Here is a 20,240-nt window from a genome sequence, read left to right as displayed (position 1 = left end):
TTTATTTTGTATTAACTTCCTCTCAAAAAATTACCAAATCCTCTGACGTAAGATAATATTCACCTTTTTCTCTTACATATTCTTAGATATTTTTAGTGACACTACGTTCTCTAATGTTAACCTTATTTGAATATTATTAATTTTTTTTTAATGTAAACTTTATGAAATCCTATTCATTCTATTTTCTTGAGATAATAGTGATTCCATAAGTTGGTTTGGCTTTAGTGTCATTAGATTTCTACTTCCTCATACAAAAATTGAGTTCCTATTTATTTATAAGAATCTAAGATGTTTTCCCAAATTACTTATCATTTGAAAATATTATCCTCTTTCAATTTAATATTCCCAAATTTTCTTCATACATTTTACAAAACTTTCTTGATTTTTTTGGGTCTATTATTCAATTTTAAAAACATTGCTGACATCTAAAATCTTTTAGATTTAAATCATTGTTGTCAATGCATTCTAATCTGAAAGATCAATATATCCGACTTGAAGAATTTCCCAAAAGTTTTGCATATTATTGTCCACAAACATTACGATAATAAAGAGGATCTATTGGGAGAATATACTAAGGCAGGACGTAGGAAACGGTCAATTGGTTGGAATCACCAATTATTTGAAAATATGACCGTTGGAATCTGAGGATCTATTGGGAGAATATACTAAGGCAGGACGTAGGAAACAGTCAATTGGTTGGAATCACCAATTATTTGAAAATATGACCGTTATTGGAGTCATAGTTGCATGGTTAGTCACATATTCAATAGTTGATTTAGTTGCGTGGTTAGTCACGTATTTAATAGTTAATTTAATCGTGTGGCTAGTCACATAATTAGTAGTATATTTAATTTTTTGGTTAGTCACATATTTAATGGTTGATTTAGTTGTGTGGTTAGTCACATGTTTAGTATTTGATTTAGTAGTATATTTAATTTTGTCATTACTCGCATATTTAATAGTTTATTTAGTAGTTGAATTAGTTGTGTGTTTAATCATATACATAGTAGTTGATTTAATCATGTTGCTAGTCACACATTTAGTAGTTGATTTATTATATATTTAACTATGTGGTTAGACACATATTTAGTACTGGATTTAGTAAAATTCAATAAGTCATATGATAAATATTTTATTAATACAATGAATTTAATAATGTAAAATATCATAACCTTAAACTTGAACTAAGCCATAAAAAAATTAAAAATATTAGATATATGAACAAACTTATGCAATAAACTTTGTCAAAATTCCAAAGTTGTTTGAAGAGTTTTCAACTCTTTGAAATACACCATGATCAGTAAAATCCTTAAACAATAGAATATTGCATAAAAAGTAGTGTTGTGAGAATAGATGTTTATCAATGTCTACTAGATGATAATTTTTGTAAATACTTCATTGGCCATCGTGTGAAGGTCCCCACTTTCTGTTTCAAGGAAATTGCTCCATCTACTTTATCATCATAAACAAGAGGAATATTTTTTGTGACCGTTATAATGTTTACATTTGCATCTCCTGTTCCTTTCAAATTGACTCCATGAGCAATAGATAGTGAAGGAATCCGCCCAATTCCTGCAACAGAACCATCATGTGGATACAATACCCTAACTTTGTCCCCTTCCATGAGGTTATTATCAATATGTTTTTGCAAAAAGAAAAAGAAAACATTGTATTACATAATTAATTATGGAAGCAAGCCCCAAATATAAACACTACATTACCATGCATACATACCTAACATATAAGATTATGAAAACATTGTTAAACATTTGATCAATAAAAAAGGGTGATACCTTATTAAAAACAACAAATATACAACTAAAAACAAAAAAATAATATACCTCACCTCAAGTTTAGAATAGCCGCTACTATGAATATCATGCAAGCTCTCTTCATATTCAGCATAATCACTATCAACAATGGCTTCTCTTTTTCGTTTTTCCTTCATATGATTGCTCTACATGTGGTTTAAAAATTAAGTAAAGATAATGTATAAAGTAGAATAAAGAATGCAAATTATGACAAAGAAAAATATTTGACAAGAACTATTATATTACCTGAACTTCATCAGAAGTACTTTTATGCTACAGGTTCTTGTCAATCAGTTCATCAAGATCGGCATCAATACCGGCAACTATATTCTACATGTAGTTGAAACATCAAGGAAAAAATGGTCAAATATTTTGAAAATTATAGTTGATTTCTTGAATGAAAGATAGGAAGACTATATACAACCAATAATATAGCATCAATTCAGCACCTTAAAACTCTATAGTCTACTAATTTATCAAAGAACTAGCAGTTGAGTGAGCTAGCAACAAGTGGATCTATAATAGGAGATTTTGATCCATTCTTATTGGAAGTTATTCTAGTTTTGTAACATCTTTTATCATCTTTTTTGGAGTTGTTATGAAGAAAAGAAAAGAAATTAATTCATGGTGGAAAGGAGCATCCATTTGTACTTAAATATTGCTTCAGCCACTATCGTTTAAAATGATAGACATTAATAGTAATGCATTTATCAATTCATGGCAAAGCAGTGGAAGAGACTTAAAATTCATTGACGTCACCTTAAAATACAGTTTACTTGTAGCATAGGAGACGTACCATTTCATGAAACAAAACTTAGAACTATTTTATCTTACAAATAATTCCAGCTATTTGGCAACTATGTTGAATGATATTTTTTTTTCACTGATAGCCATAGTTGTTGCTATATTGGTGATTTCTGGGGTAGAATATATTGCTTTTGGAAGGTCATTCATCTCCTTGGTACTAGGAATTTTTTCTTTGCAGCAAATGATGGCAATATGTTTTCTTCTACAACATAAGTAATGAGGGTGTTCTGCTGTAAGTTATGACTCTCCAGTGTTGCTGCTAATGCACTTTTAGATTAGCTCCTTGCTAAGTTTGCACACTAGAGAATACATACATGAATGAAATAGTACAGTTTTAAATATCATTTTCCTCTTGGATTAGAATGGGAATCGATGTTTTCAGCACTGTAAGATGGAAAACTTAGCACAAGAAGAAAAATGCCAACGAAGATGGAACATAGAAACAATTTCAAATTCAACAATGCTAGAAACAGGACATTCAATTCAGATTGATAGAAAGTTATATAAGAAGATAGTACTTGAATCTAGTTCATTGTAAGAGGAAGATGATATTTGAATCTACTTTTTTATCAAATTGGAGAAAAATTAAAACCTCTTACCTGATTTGAATCCATGGAATTATGCTCATTCCATACGAAAACTATGGGTTGAACTGAGGCAATCAAATGGGAAACTTTCTCAGTGAGACTATGTAAGCAATCCATTATATATTGTAGCCCTTCACTTGTGTTGACATGATTTGAAGAGGCTCTTACTGGGCGTTGAACCGATGGTTGTGAAATCTCTGCTGATGAATTAGATTTCCACTTGTTATTGCTGCTGGATTTAGTAGGATCTAGTGCTGTCATATAGTTTACAACATCTTCAAAATCTGTTTCTTTATTAGTGTTATCCACCTAATATAGAATGTCAATGTCAAAAAATATCTTATTCATAAAAAATTAAAAATAAATAGCTCAATGTAAATATATATAAAAAAATTTACACTTACTCTAATTTTTTCCATTTTAGCCTGCAACCCACCTCTACCATATGTATATTCAGCCCTCACACTATCTCTTGCTCTCTTGCCTTTGTTACTCTTAGTCAAATATTCCTCACTACACATACTTTCTTTTAATTCTTCCCACTTCTTTAGAGAAAGAGTGGAGTCTGACTTCTCTTTTCCTTCTATGATTAGTTTTCGACAATGGTATCTAAAGTTGTTCATGAGAAGTCTCATCTTGTTCTTGTAGTATCTCCTAGAGATTTGTCCACCAATTATGTCAAAAGCATTTTCCATTTTTTGTATAACAAATTCCACATTTCGTGGATCTTGCTCTGTAAAACTTGATTTGCAAATATCTAAATGAGCTCTACATCTTATGCCCAACTCAGTAGCCCACCTTGCAGCATTATACCCAATAGGTTCACCATTTCTTGATACCTCAACCACAAATGGCTTCTTACCTTCTAATACTCTTTCTTTTGCTTTCTTCTCTGTAGATCTGTATAGAGTTTGGCTCAATCTTTGTCTTTTAACAGTGGTAGGAACATCTTCTGTTGAACCATCATCAATGTTTTTTGTTGATACACCAATTTTATCCAAAACTATAGGTGCAGCGACTGCAGTATGAGGTGGAACAGTAGATTCAAGTGGATTCTCTTTGTGATGTTCATCAGGTTGCTCATCAGGATGTCCTATATCAGGCAACACATTTGTAGGTGTTACATCAATCTTTGCATTATCATCTTCTGTACTCATTTGCACATCATCATGTGCTATATCCATCTCCTCATCAACATTTTCTATATCAGCAAACCGTTGGCTTCTATGAACTGGCAACATTGTATGTTTGTGCTCATTTGTTTTTTTATCTGCATTTTCTTTGTGCTTTTCTGCTTGCCTGTAATACAAAAATAGATGGATCAAATTAAATTAATAGTTATGTTGTGTTTGTTGACATCTATGAAGAAAATTTACTATCAACTCATGGCGATAGACAACTCATTGACTAAAACAAATGGCTAAGGAGATGCGAATTAGAAAAATACACACACAAAAAAAAAAATGGCACACATAATCCTCTAGGCCTCTGAGAACAATCAAGATGGATAGAAGATGAAGATTGATACAAACTATGACAGCATATATTAAAACTCAAGAAAAACTTAATCATCAATGAAGCTCCAACATATGATGTAAACTCCTCCTCGAATACTGCAACAACTTAAATATAATACCACAGCTTTTATAGTCATAGGACTTCAACCTTTTAAGAAGTTGCACACTTTATTTCAGATTGTATGGCAACAAATCGAACTATGATATCCTTGAAAAGCACCTCAAATAAGTAACGAAGATAAAGACAAATTTTATTAATTTCTAACAAGTGACCACCTAAAGGTCAATGGGACAAGCTTTGTGCCTCTCTGCAACAATTTGAAGCCACGGTGCCATGTTAGTTTCCAACAAAATTCTTCCTCTGAGATTAGCCAGCAAAAGCAAAGTATTCCAATGGTTATAGAAAAAAAAAATGAATACGTTTCAAAGCATTTGTAAGGCAAGAGGAAAAACAATCTCACCAACAGATGATAAATTAAAAATGGATATTGAAACCCCAAATGAGGATTTAGATAATCAAAGAGGAGACAAAAGAGCCATGAAATCAATAAAACAAAGGGTGCCTGATCATCTTCTTCCAAAATTTGTTATAGTTGGAAGGCCAAATGTTGGCAAATCAGCCCTATTCAACTGGCTTGTTGGGGGGAATGTGGCAATTGTTCTTGATGAGCCAGGTGTAACTAGAGATTGTTTGTATGGTAGATCATTTTGGGGAGAAAATGAATTTATGGTTGTAGATAGTGGTGGTGTCATTACTTTTCTAAAGTACCCGAGTGTTAGAACGGATGGGTTATCACTTACAAGAGGTAGAAGTGGAGATGATATTGTATATGCTACAAAGGAAGCAATTGTTACTGGATTACCTTCAATGATAGAGAGACAGGTTGCTGCTGCAGTTGAAGAGGCCTCAGTTATTATATTCCAATTTAGGAAAACAAGTTATGGAAGATTTATTATGGCTGAACTGCACATTGTATTTGAGAAAGGGGGTGAAAAGGAAACATTCCTTTGGAGAAACCTGGGATTGGAAGCTGTCATTATTTCCATAGCATCAATGTCATTATGGAGATTCATAAAAATGTCTCCGTTTATCAATTTTTCTAACTACTCCATCTGGCTCAAATTCTTTGAAATTGAGATCTGTGATGAAAAGTAAGCCTGATCATTCGACAACATTTTTGAAGTATCATAATCTTATTCATCCCCAAAGGAATGAAAGCCTGAAACTTTAGTTAACACATCTGCTAAAAGACCTTACTCTTTGATTATTATGAACGCATGAATTTTTAAGCTATTGTCCTAAATTTTAGTCTTGTTGATTCCAATGATCTAATTTAGATGACTAAATGACCTTGTTAATGAATCCTCTATTATGCTTTGTGTACAATCTACCTCTATCAGTTTTGATTTGGAAGCACTATTAATATGTAGGTTAGCTATGGTTTACCACCATCTCCGATAATTATGTACATAGGTACATCTGCATCCAATGTATAGTTGAAAACTCAGTTTGATGTCTCATTAGCATGAATGGTGCAGCAACACCTTATCATCATCTGATTATGTCATTAATATCTTAATTGGTCATTAATTATAAATTCCAGTGTAAAATGGATAAGTTTGTAACTGCCCTTGAAATATTATAAAGGGCTGGAAGTATTGACAAACACACAATAGAGGAGATATGAAAATATAAAATAATTAAAACAACCTTTGATTGTTGAGAGTCCCAAGCCATTGGAATGAAGGAATTGTATAATCAAAGATCACATCAGTTTAATAATAATTCAAGTAATAGTTATTTTGAATTCTATGTTATAAGATTTAGAGTTTGTTGAAATTCCAAATGAAGTTAGGTTTCTCATTTAAGTTTCTGTATTGAAATTATCATTTGGTTTTTAAAGTTAAAAATTGATTTCAAATTCTAGGTGCATGGTATCGAATCTTTCAATGGCTGCATTTAAATTCATAACTGTTCAATAATCGATTATGGTTTTGTAAACCAATTTAGCAAATGGAATGATAATGGGTTTGAAGTCCCAATTTCATAGCAATGAAATGGGCTGTAGAATGTAAAGAAACTTGATACAGATTCGGTTATGTAAAAATTAGTATTGTATGCATGGTGATATTTATTTGAAGTAGAAACATTAGAGCAGAATTTATTTTATAAATTCTGATTTTTAAGGAGATAGAAATCGGTTCTTTATTCCAACCACATTGAGTGCAGATTTCAGATTTATATTGTTAAACTATGGTCTTGGATGGTATCCATTTTGCAACCATAAATCAGTTTTTGTGTTTGGAAAATCAGATTTTTTTGAATCTGATTTGGCAAGAATGGTAACCATGTTCTTGGAGCAGTCTAGGTGCATGGTATCGAGTCTTTCAATGGCTGCATTTTAATTCATAACTGTTCAAGAATCGATTATGGTTTTGTAAACCAATTTAGCAAATGGAATGATAATGGGTTTGAAGTCCCAATTTCATAGCAATGAAATGGGCTGTAGAATGTAAAGAAACTTGATACAGATTCGGTTATGTAAAAATTAGTATTGTATGCATGGTGATATTTATTTGAAGTAGAAACATTAGAGCAAAATTTATTTTATAAATTCTGATTTTTAAGGAGATAGAAATCGGTTCTTTATTCCAACCACATTGAGTGCAGATTTCAGATTTATATTTTTAAACTATGGTCTTGGATGGTATCCATTTTGCAACCATAAATCAGTTTTTGTGTTTGGAAAATCAGATTTTTTTGAATCTGATTTGGCAAGAATGGTAACCATGTTCTTGGAGCAGTCTAGGTGCATGGTATTGAGTCTTTCAATGGCTGCATTTAAATTCATAACTGTTCAAGAATTGATTATGGTTTTGTAAACCAATTCAGGAAATGGAATGATAATGGGTTTGAAGTCCAATTTCATAGCAATAAATCATAATTAATCAATGGCATGTGATAGCAGATGGAGCTTTGTTTTTCCATTTCTTGAGATCTTGGGCAAAGTGCAGTAGAGGCTTCCCCATTTCCAAACCTCCTCAGCACAACAGAAGAGTCTTCCAATGAGAATACAAGAAATCCTCATCAATTTCCTATAGAGCCCATGATATAACAAGTGCTGGCATTGCAGGGGCCAAGATTTTCAAGCTTGTTTCCGAGAATTCACAGCCAGAGCACAAAAGAGTCTCCCCAAAATAGGGGTGATCTGATATACGCCACATTTTGTTTCAGAGAAGATGTGATGCAAGAGATGAAACAACAAATTGGGGCTTGGAGCTCTTTCATTGTAGTGTGTCCTATGTTTTGGAGGTCTGTAATGAGAGCACAAGAAGTACGAGAGGAAGAAGATGTGTATTTCCTAGTTCTGCCTGATTGCACAAACAGAGTGAAGCTTACATTATAATTTTTACAGTATTTTTACTGAGTACAGGTCTGAGACCCTCAATTCAAGGGTTTAGAATTCCTTCAGTGACATCGGGGCTTCACTAGTTTTGATTTTATTCATACCTTATTGCATGAAACAATGGAGAAAATCTAAAGGAGCTCTAAATGTTTTAGATTTTGTCACACATTGATAATTCTCTAGCCTTCACATAGGAGATTTTACTTAAAAATATAATTCCTTGACTTCAAAATTTAATTTTGGTCGAATGAGTTGAATTCCTAAAGCTGGCCAAGATTGGATTTAGGTTTCAACAATTCTTTATAATCAATTCCTAATTACATATGCAATCAATGTTTTACAGGAAAAACATTGGGAACTACAGTTACTTTTCTTATAATAGATTGTTGGACAGTCACTGTTGCATCAGTTGGAGATTCTCGGTGCATTCTTGAATCACCTGGAGGGTTGGTTTCTCTTATGACTGTTGATCACAGGCTTGAGGTCAATCCTGAAGAGTAAGAACTCTTCAGAATGTAGAAATAGTTATAAATGTGCACACTTATGAGAAATTGTATTTCAATGAATCTTTTCTTGCACATATCTGTCTTTCTTTTTAACAGTTGATTTTGGCAAGCTATTTACCTATTGTACACAGTCTGGATTTGGGTAAAAGTCCCTCAATTAATTGGTTAGAACCCTACTCCCTGGTGTTAATGTCACTGTCAGTTTTGAGCATGACTTGTGGCCACTACCTAGCTTGTTGATGCCATCGTTTGATGTAATGAGTGTTTCCAAATGAAGTCAATATAAGAAATGAGTGACATATCTAACATCTTGAGGTTTTCTTCCGATTACAATTGTATAAAGAGACTAAACTATTTACATTTGACTGTAGGAGGGAACACATAATAGCTAGTGGTGGTGAGATTGGTAGACTAAATAATGTTGGTGGAGCTGAGGTAAAAATTCCTTACAACATTTAGTAGGAAGTTGATTTTGAAAGAACTTTCACTTTTGCCTCTGATGTAATTGGTCTTAGTATAGTAGGCAATTGTATTCACAAAAATGCTCCTTCGCATCTTGTCTTGCAAAGAAAATCTATAATAGACAGCCTTACCTGATGCTTTAAATCTTTGACATTTGCTAATCATCCTAGCATCCCCTTCAGTAGAATTTTTCTAGTACGGAATGAGAAAAATTATTAATATAATTATTTGAAATCTAAATGTAACTGTGTCCAAAAGTTTATGGGAGATACACATTTCTGGAAAAACAATTTATGTTATCAAGATCAATAATTAGTCATCAAAATTCCTACTCTTGTCTGAGCTTTCTTTAAAGATTATAATGTACACTTAAAAGATTATAATGTACATCTAATCAGATTAAAATGCTTAACTTCAGCAATTGACCATGAAGTGATGAATTAAAAACTACCAGTTGGCAGACTTTAAAGATGTCAAATGGAAAAAGAGACTAAAGACTAGAAAGTTGAATCAAATTTCATTTACCTAGATCTTCTATTTGGTGATCAACTTTTGCCAGATTAAATCATGCTAGTATAATATAGAGTAGATTTGAAACTTACCTATTTTTCAAGCCAAGACGTGACAAAAAGTCATTATTCTTTGCCACTCGTTCTTCACGAAGGCGCTCATAATTTGTTATTGTAATTGTATGATTCCGATCACTGTCATCTAGTGTACGCCTTGTATTCTTTTTCCTCATTTTCTGATAAGGAAAAAAAATATTAATTTATAGATTAGTAACATGATAAAAAGACAACCCTCATGATAGAAATGGAGCAAGTATCATGAAAAACAGGGAAAAAATAGCTATAAAGTAATTTTTTTACGCATACGAAATTTAGCAAATAGTTATAGAAATTTTTCTTACTTTATGCTAAAAGTATTATATGATTGATTTTGCAAATTTTTATTGACCAAGGAATATTAACAATGGTAAGATGTAAACATCTTTACAAGGGAAAGAATAGATACAATAGAATTCAACCAAAAATTTTACATGGTGCACAAACATCAATTATGTGTTATGATAACGATCAAACAAATCAAGAAGATGAAGATTCCAAGATAATTTCAAATGCCACTAATACAGGGAAAGATTTGAAAATATCTTTAAATACCACTGAAATATTAAATAAACATAAAAAAAATTTCAGTTTATTACATTTATATTTGAAAGTCAACATGAAATCTTTTGACTCATAACATGTGCAACATTAATGCCATATATCTCTATAGAAGACATTTAAATTATCATAGAACAACCATAAAAAGTGGGGCTTTTCAATAATCATTAGCATTTCCAAGAAAACCAAAATCCCCATCACTCGTGTCTATATCTGCTTGATTTTCTTCATCATCCTCATCTGTGACATGTAGTACATTCTCTCTCTCAATTTCTTCATTGACAATCAAAATATCTTCTTCAATAACTCTCTCATCGTCTTCATCCACTTCTTCAAATGTTTCTTGTAAATTAACATATTGCCCATTATGCAATACATTGGAAGCTTCCATGAATTTTCGTATGGAACGAGACTCTGTTTGAATGACATATGACCAACCTGGGCTTCTGCAATCATCAATCAAGAAAGACTGGTTGATTTGAAAAGGGGAAACATACGGCTCATCTGTCTCTGATAAAAATTGCTGTGTATGTGCACGTACAAATCCATACTCATCAAATTGTACTGAGGATGGTTGGATCCACTTACATTTTAATAATATTGGGCTATTTTCACCAAAGTCAACTTGAATAATATCTTGAATGAATCCAACATAAAATTTCTTCTCAGTATCGTGAAAAAAATCAGCACTAACAACACAATCACAATTTATCTTCCCTCTGTCTTTTTCTTCAACTCTTAAATGGTTGCCATAGGCCCACATTCCACCAAAACGCATAGCCCATATATGTGGAGATTGTGAGAGCTCACTTTCCTCTGTTGTTATATCTTCACCTTCTTCTTTTGCATCATTGATTGCATTAGCAATCCATTCTTCAAAGTTTGGAAAAGAATCGCCTCTAATCAAAGTATTACATTTGCGCTTTTGAGGCCGATGTTGCATCCAAATTTCATGATCTCGTTCATATTTTCTACATAGAATATGTAACGAAAATAGTAAGATAAATAACATAAATATGTAAATACAATTGAGAAAATAAATTATTGTTAATTTTTTTCTACCTGCGCCACTTATTGAAGGAAGATGTGTTCTGAAGAACAAAGGCATGTATTGCACTTCTTTCCTGATATGATAACTTGAAGCGAAATCCATTGCCTTCTAATACTTCACCTGCAACTCTGTCATCTTCGTCATCATCCCATACACGTCGATTGACATTTTTAAAATTCTTCATATATTCTGTACAAAATCCCATGGCCTCTTGCATTGAATATCCCTCAGACATGCTGCCTTCTGGTTTTGCCCTAGTACGAACAAATTTTTTCAAAACCTTCATATATCATTCTATAGGATACATCCATCTCGTTCTTACTGGGCCACAATACTCTAGTTCATATTCTAGATGTATCAAAAGATGCATAGAAATGTTAAAGATTGCTGGTGGAAATTCTTGTTCCAATAGACAAAGAACTTCAACAACCTCCTCTCTCAAACTATCAAAGTTTGAAGAATCTAATACATGTGAACTCATTCTCTTTAGTATAAACCCCAACCTTATAATTGCCAATCTTGGTCCCTTTGTGAGTCTTGATATATTTACCACAACGGGTAAAATATTTTCAATTATGACATGATAATCATGAGTCTTGAGGCCTCTGAAGCTATTAATGTCATTTTGACTTTTGATGCTGCTACTTACATATCCTGTAGGAAAGCGAGTCTCAGACATTAACTGTAAGAATTCAGCACATTGTTCCCTTGTCCAGACATAAGGTGCATTGGGCTTTCTATATTTTTCATTATCATATTTCTCAACCCAAAGATTTCGACGAATCTTTATTTCTCGAAAGTCTTCACGTGATGAAATAGTATCAATAGCACCAAAAAGAGTCTCTATGATAACATAAGCTATATTTTTCTCGGTATGCATAAAGTCAACAGTGTGCCTAATAGATATATCCTTGAAGTATGGTAACTTGTACAATATGCACAATCGTTTTACACCACTTTCATTGCATGGATCATACCTGCTGCCAATAATTCCATCATTCTCAATAAATGACATTCTTTTTTGTCCATTCTCAATAATATAATCACTTGCTATTGATAATGGTGCTTCGCGATTCTCTTCTTGACCATTGAAACGTGTTTTTTGTTGACAGTATGGATGGTCCATTTTAAGGTAAGCACGGTGTCCACAATAAATACACTTGCGTAAACTTCTTGAGTGCCTCACAAAATCCTTAAAATTACAAGCTGGACATCCATGGTATCCACGAACAGAGAGACCAGATAATGTGCCATATGCTGGAAGGTCATGAATTGTAAATAAGAAGGAAGCTCTTAAAGTGAATTTGATTGAGTGACCATCTGCTAAAGATTGAATTGCTTCAACTCCTTTCCACAATTCCATTAGCTCATCATATAGTGGCTCTAGATAAGCATCTATTGTTTTTGAAGTCACGCTTTTCTTTCCTGGTATAATCAATGTTAACATTAAGAAAAATTGTTTGGTTGCTAACCATGGAGGCAAGTTATAATTTATTAGAAACACTGGCCAAGTTGACCATTTAGTACTTTGATCTGAAAATGGGTTCACCCCATCTAGAGCCAAACCCAACCTTATATTACGAGGATCTTGAGAAAACTCAGGCCACCTGTTATCAAATTCCATCCACGTCTTAGAATCAGGCACATGTCGTTGTTTTCCATCAGTGCTCTTATTTTTATCATGCCATTGCATAAGTTCAGCTATGTCTCTGCACCTATACATTTTGAGTAATCGTGGGATTATTGGGAAGTGTCGAAGAACCTTTCTAGGAACCATAGCTGATTTCAGCCCTTGTCTATACCTGGCTTCATGACATCTTGGACACTAACTCTCATTTTCAAGAGTTTTATGAAATAATACACAACCATTCACACATGTGTGGATGTTCTTGTATACCAAGCCGAGCTTGCTGATTTGATTTTTACATTGACTTCATTTTTTTGGCAATTTAGAGTCATTTGGTAGTAATGAACTTAATAATGCCAATAACTGATCTACACTCTCATTTGTCCAACCATGAACCACTTGCAAGTTAAGAATTTGAAGGATTGTTGTCAGATGACTTAACCTGCAATTAGCATACACAGGCTTTAAAATATCCTCCATTGACTTAGCCCAATCATCATTTAGACCCTCTTCGAACATTCTAGCCACTTCAATCCCTTCATCAAATATTTCTTCTTCTTCATCTATGTCTGTTACCTCTTCACCTGTGTTTTGTGCCACTTTGTCTATGTTTGTTATATCTTCATCTCTCACTGGCTGCAAATCTATCATATCTTCATAGTAATTATCAGCCCAAGGGCTTATACCACTATGCCCATACCTAATTATATGATTGTAAATCACATTCCTTTTTTTCACCTTTCCACCAAGACATATTTTGCATGGACATGGATATTTGTCCATGTTCCCCTCATTGGCTATTCTTTCATCATATGCATGATATTGACCTGTAGTCAACCTTTGATGCTGATCCATCTGTAATGTTATGAATTCAAGAGTTAATTTAGTTTCTGGTTTAAAGAAAAGGCAGATGAATCTCGGAATAAAGATGGAAATTATTGTTGAAAATACTCGATTTGAGAAGAGAGTATAATAAAAAGAAGACAAAATTATGATTTGTCCTCAAGATACATTTATTTGACATTAACCTAACTAGAATGAAATATGTATGTTTTGGATTTCAAATTACCTTTGAATTTTTTTCAAAGGACCTCACTGAATTCAAATTCTTTACAACACACTCTGAATTCTTTGCCCGCCTTTTCAAAAGTCTCCAAGTTCTATCCAAAAAAGATTTATCACCCATACAATTTCTTCAATACCTGTCAACGAGAATAACGAATGTTAATAACTATGATGAGGGTAAGAAGACCAAGCATTTAGAAGAAAATAATGTGTAATTTACAATAGCAGGCATAAACAAATTTATTATAATATTATCAAAACTAGTAACAAGACAATCATCAAAGGTGGTCAAATATATATATATATATATATATATATATATATATATATATATATACACACACACACTTGCGGATCTTGTCCTATCTACTAAGGAGAACTTAGTACTTACAATAACTTGAATAAATTCTTGATGCAGGAGCATCCCATGCTCATCAGGGGCACATTGGAGATTCAAGGGCATATAGAGGTCTTGGAACATCTTCTAGGGTCAATTGGACAATCCTACCACCCATCATGGCTCATGGAGACATCTAATGTTATTATATTGCATAATGTCCTGAAGGACTCATATGATGAAAAACTTGTAAAAGAGTCATGAATTAGGATTTTAGTAATGCATAGGTAAGGAGAGGCATTTGATAGGTTCAGATAGGTCATCATAGTCTCATCATATCATTTGATAGATTGGAGAACTCAAAAGGATCAGCAAATGCTTGTTTTAGTGTTTTGCAAATTCAAATTTTAAATTGTAACGGCTAGTCTCCTTTTGGAGGAAAAGCCAATAATTTAAAATCTAAGCATGATTAAGAGATAAAACCGACTGGAGGTGGTTAGGAATGTTAGTTTCCACCCTCCCAACATTATAGATGATGGATGTACGGACTGTACAGAGAATAGTACGGACTGTCTCACTTTTTGGCATGTAAAAGCTTGGTTTTAAAGAGTAAATTGAAGGGTTCTTTGGGTTTTTGCATCTCTTTGGTTTTGGAATGCATGGTACTATATTATCAGACATATTTTTATGTTTTAAACCAGGTTTGAAGTCCATTTGGTGAGTTGTTCAATCATTTTCATTCATTATTGGCTGGAAATACAATTTTTAAAGCATTTTGAAGGGTTTTCACACTAACCGTGTTCATTCCATGGAATGTCTGACTGTTTCTTCATGGAATGAGACATTTATGACATGTACATTATGTTCTAACACTGACATGACCAGATAAACCAAGGAATGGGTGATCACCTATAGCAAAGGAGTGGAAAAGAGGGTTAATTTGAAGGGTATAACCTTGCAGCAGGGTATTTGCCTGAACAAGGGCATGGTTTGAGTTTTGAAACAAGTTTAGTATGTTAAAACATTTATGTTTTCACTTCCAATTGTTCCTAGAAGTTCTGGCACGTGGGAGATTTAGCAAGCCCTAGATATAAGGGTTTCAAGAGGGCAAATTAGGGCTTTTGGGGTTAGAAAGCTCTTAGACTGAAATTGGTTGGGAAATCCTCTAATTGGGGACATTTTATGAGCCTATGCAAAGTTTGGAGACCAGATCTTAAATCTTTCTAGTGGTTGCTTTGTAAATGCATCTTTCCTACATCGTTAAAAATTAGGAGAAGTGTGAAAGTTCATTGATATTTTCCAAAGGAAGGGTATCTAAGTTTTATATATATTTTGTACAAGGATAAAGGGTATCCAAAACATCCATTTTTTCAAGGAGTATTTTGGGAAAAACAAAAGTTATTGATCAATTTGTCTTGCTGCTGTCACAGAATTGTAAAATTGCATTGACAACAATTTGGCATGATGTGCATTTTGGCTTGAAAGGTATTGAAACTCAAGGGTAAGGGTTGGAACATGGTGAATATATCCAAACAAACTCATTAAAACCTTAAAACCTCCTGGAGTTGATCATTTGTGGGATCTGACCATCAGTACCTAGAAGGGTCACTTGGCACATTGTTACAATTTTGCTCATTTTGGGTTGTTTAAAGGGCTCATCATACTTCCCTATGCACCAAGTGGTATCAGAGCATCAGCAAGATCTGTTTGGGTATTGAAAGTGAAGGTTTCATCATCATAGAAGTCTTTTGGAATCTTTAGTATACTAGTCCCTTTGTTGAGACCTTGGAGTGTCGAATTCCTCCTTGTGTGTTCCAGAGTTGAAAGGTATACCAGAGGTGTCAAAAGGAATTCTTGGTGAGGAAAAGGTTTTTGGATAGAGAAAAGATAGAGGTATATTGTATTTTATTTTATTTGTTTGACATAATGGCTCCCAGGAATTCAGGTTTGGTAAAGGAAGTTCAAGAATTGAAGGAGAAGAATGCTAAGTTGCAAGACTCCTATAATGCACTATTGGCAAGGCTAGAGGCAATAGAATCCAATCAAAGAAGGACAGCAAATGATGATGAAGATACTGAAGAAGAAGAAGAAGAGAACAATGAGGAAGAGCAAGAAGAACAGGTTGATCCTGAAGAGCAGAGGACACTCAGGATCCTGAAGGCTATGAAAGGGGATAACCATAAGGTAAGAAAGGATATTCCAATGTACGATGGAAGTCTGAAGGAGGAGGAACTCCTGGATTGGATTGCATCTATAGATGCTTACTTTGAAAGTGAAGATATTCCTGAAGGACAAAGGGTCAAGTTGGCAAAGACCAAACTGAAAGGACATGCACTCCTATGGTGGGATCATGAGGAGGCTGAAAGGAGAAAAAGAGGTAAGTCTAAAATCACTTCTTGGGATATAATGGTTTCAAAAATGAAGAATAATTTCCTTCCTAAAGATTTTGAGGTTTAAATGCATAAGAAGATGTAGGGCTTGAAACAAAAGGACCTAGATGTGAAGGCATACACGGATGAGTTCTACAAGCTTAGCATGAGATCAGGTTTGGAAGAAGAGGAAATTGTTAAAGTTGCAAGGTAATTAGGAGGTTTGAAATTTGCTATTCAAGATGAGTTTGTTGTTGCTAATCCTAGAAGTGTGAAAGAGTATTACCAGATGGCTTTGAGGATAGAGGAAAAGTTAAAGAGGAAAAATGAAAGGCACAACAATACAAGGTGAGGATCTTCCATAAGAGGAAGAGGAGGAAGGTCAACTCAGGTTTGGGAGGAGAAGGACAAAGGTCCAAGTTCAGATTCAAGAGAAGGGCAAAATCAGAGAGGAGGTAGGAGTGGACAAGGAAGAGGAAGTGGTATGTTCACAAGTACATGATTCACATGTGGAGGAGTGGGGCATCAATCCTACCAGTGCCCTGAAAATGGAAGGAGAAGAGGATACACTTAATTCAAGAGGAAAATAAAGAAGAAGAGGAAGTAAGGAAAACTGGTAGGGCAGACCCTGAGATAGGAGAATCCTTAATTATTAGGAGAGGCAAGAAATGGACACCACAAGTAAGTATTTTCAGGACTAATTGTTTGATACAAGGTGAAGTTTATAAATTGGTCATAGATTCAGGTACTTGCAGCAATTTGATTTCATGGGATGTTGTCAATGCATTGAAGTTACCTATTCAACACCATCCTAAGCCATACTATGCTACATGGGTGGAAGACAATCAGAATTTCATAGTGCATCATCAAGCCATGATAACCTTTTCAATTGGTGAGTACGCTGATCAAGTACTATGTGATGTTGTTAACATGAACTGTGCACATGTTATCCTAGGAAGGTCTTGGCAAGTTTCTAGGAAAGTGGTACATGACTATTCTATTAACATTTATCAAGTGTGGAGTAATAGAAAAAGGTTTGAGTTGCTACCATTACCTTGCAAAGGAAATGAATCTCTCCTTATAGGAAGGGTAAAGGAACTGGATACAGGTCAGTCAGAGAGAAGAATAAAGATGGGACAACAAGTAGTGGATAAAGGACAGAAAATTATGAGTTTTGTGACAGAGTTAGGGACTGAGAATAAAGGTGGTGAAGGAGTAATAGTGGGAGAATGGTACTGTCCTATTAGAGGGCATGACAAGGACAATGAAAAGATGGTGCAGCAGCACGTGAAAGGACAGCCAAGGTACTGTCATAAGCAGGCAGAAATAATGACTGCTCAGGCAGCAAGAAACAACATCAAGACAGCAAAGGTGACTGCCCCAAAAGCAGAGATTATGAATTCTAATCAATGCTTGAATGTTTTGTATGTAGGTAATAGGAAGAGAGGACATTTTACTTTGAAGGATTTCATTCCTATTCACCATATGCAGAGATATGAAGGAAACGAGACTTTGTATGCAAGTCAAAGTTCTTGGGACAAGAACTTCTTTAAAGGTGGTGAATTTGATGCAGGAGCATCCCATGCTCATCAAGGGCACATTGGAGATTCAAGGGCATACAGAGGTCTTGGAACATCTTCTAGGGTCAATTGGAAAATCCTAGCACCCATCATGGCTCATGGAGACATCTAATGTTATTATATTGCATAATGTCCTGAAGGACTCATATGATGAAAAACTTGTAAAAGAGTCATGAATTAGGATTTTAGTAATGCATAGGTTAGGAGAGGCATTTGATAGGTTCAGATAGGTCATCATAGTCTCATCATATCATTTGATAGATTGGAGAACTCAAAAGGATCAGCAAATGCTTGTTTTAGTGTTTTGCAAATTCAAATTTTAAATTGTAACGGCTAGTCTCCTTTTGGAGGGAAAGCCAATAATTTAAAATATAAGCATGATTAAGAGATAAAACTGATTGGAGGTTGTTAGGAATGTTGGTTTCCACCCTCCCAACATTATAGATGATGGATGTACGGACTGTACAGAGAATAGTACGGACTGTCTCACTTTTTGGCATGTAAAAGCTTGGTTTTAAAGAGTAAATTGAAGGGTTCTTTGGGTTTTTGCATCTCTTTGGTTTTGGAATGCATGGTACTATCTTATTAGACATATTTTGATGTTTTAAACCAGGTTTGAAGTCCATTTGGTGAGTTGTTCAATCAATTTCATTCATTATTGGCTGGAAATACAGTTTTTAAAGCATTTCGAAGGGTTTTCACACTAACCGTGTTCATTCCATGGAATGTCTGACTGTTTCTTCATGGAATGAGACATTTATGACATGTACATTATGTTCTAACACTGACATGACCAGATAAACCAAGGAATGGGTGATCACCTATAGCAAAGGAGTGGAAAAGAGGGTTAATTTGAAGGGTATAACCTTGCAGCAGGGTATTTGCCTGAACAAGGGCATGGTTTGAGTTTTGAAACAAGTTTAGTATGTTAAAAAATTGATTTTTTCACTTCCAATTGTTCCTAGAAGTTCTGGCACGTGGGAGATTTAGCAAGCCCTAGATATAAGGGTTTCAAGAGGGCAAATTAGGGCTTTTGGGGTTAGAAAGCTCTTAGACTGAAATTGGTTGGGAAATCCTCTAATTGGGGACATTTTATGAGCCTATGCAAAGTTTGGAGACCAGATCTTAAATCTTTCTAGTGGTTGCTTTGTAAATGCATCTTTCCTACATCGTTAAAAATTAGGAGAAGTGTGAAAGTTCATTGATATTTTCCAAAGGAAGGGTATCTAAGTTTTATATATATTTGGTTCAAGGATAAGGGTATCCAAAACATCCATTTGTTCAAGAAGTCTTTTGGGAAAAACAAAAGTTATTGATCAATTTGTCTTGCTGCTGTCACAGAATTGTAAAATTGCATTGACAACAATTTGGCATGATGTGCATTTTGGCTTGAAAGGTATTGAAACTCAAGGGTAAGGGTTGGAACATGGTGAATATGTCCAAAAAAACTCATTGAAGCCTTAAAACCTCCTGGAGTTGATCATTTGTGGGATTTGACCATCAGGACCTAGAAGGGTCACTTGGCACATTGTTACAATTTTGCTCATTTTGGGTTGTTTAAAGTGCTCATCATACTTCCCTATGCACCAATTCTAGCTCCGAGAGATTTTCAAGGAAATAACATAAAAATCAGATAATTCTGCTAGAACTAAATGTGATGCTAGTAGACAAAAATATGACAAATCCTGTAACTCTGGGATTGTGGAGCTGATTTCCTTTCTGAGTTCCTGTAGAAAGAAGAGCTAAAGATACCTTTAATAACAATTTGTCTACATAGTCTCACGGCATGATCTAGCCAGTAACAAGATTAAAAAGAATGACACATTTTACATGTATTAAATGGCTAAATGTAATGCTGTCATGATTAGACACATTCCCAAAGTCCCAAAATAAAATGAAGGTTTAACACCCATTAGTAATTACACCCCTCAATGTCTCATAGCCAACA

General features: G+C 34.1%; 1 protein-coding gene across 3 annotated transcripts in view; it reads right to left on the bottom strand.

The window, feature by feature from the left end:
* Positions 1 to 1,209: 1,209 nt before the first annotated feature.
* The window catches only part of LOC149534819 (uncharacterized), a 32,880-nt gene continuing 13,849 nt past the window's right edge, over positions 1,210 to 20,240 (bottom strand). The window contains exons 2-8 of one of the 3 annotated variants that reach the window (XM_089806781.1): positions 14,011 to 14,143; positions 9,700 to 9,842; positions 3,610 to 4,504; positions 3,218 to 3,514; positions 2,058 to 2,141; positions 1,842 to 1,957; positions 1,210 to 1,572 (exon numbers count right to left, since the gene is read on the bottom strand). In XM_089806781.1, coding sequence (XP_089662907.1) covers positions 2,085 to 2,141; positions 3,218 to 3,514; positions 3,610 to 4,504; positions 9,700 to 9,842; positions 14,011 to 14,127 — 1,509 coding nt within the window. In that variant the 5' untranslated portion in view covers positions 14,128 to 14,143 and the 3' untranslated portion in view covers positions 1,210 to 1,572; positions 1,842 to 1,957; positions 2,058 to 2,084. The remainder of the gene's footprint in view (positions 1,573 to 1,841; positions 1,958 to 2,057; positions 2,142 to 3,217; positions 3,515 to 3,609; positions 4,505 to 9,699; positions 9,843 to 14,010; positions 14,144 to 20,240) is intronic. The other 2 variants (XM_089806780.1, XM_089806782.1) reach the window with 2 other exon arrangements.

The sequence above is a fragment of the Cupressus sempervirens genome, chromosome 10, assembly GCF_028749045.1.
Source record: "Cupressus sempervirens isolate cs-2001-9-10 chromosome 10, ASM2874904v1, whole genome shotgun sequence".
In the NCBI taxonomy this organism is placed as follows: domain Eukaryota; kingdom Viridiplantae; phylum Streptophyta; class Pinopsida; order Cupressales; family Cupressaceae; genus Cupressus; species Cupressus sempervirens.
Note: the sequence above shows the minus strand (reverse complement) of the source record. Positions and strands in the feature narration are given on the sequence as shown.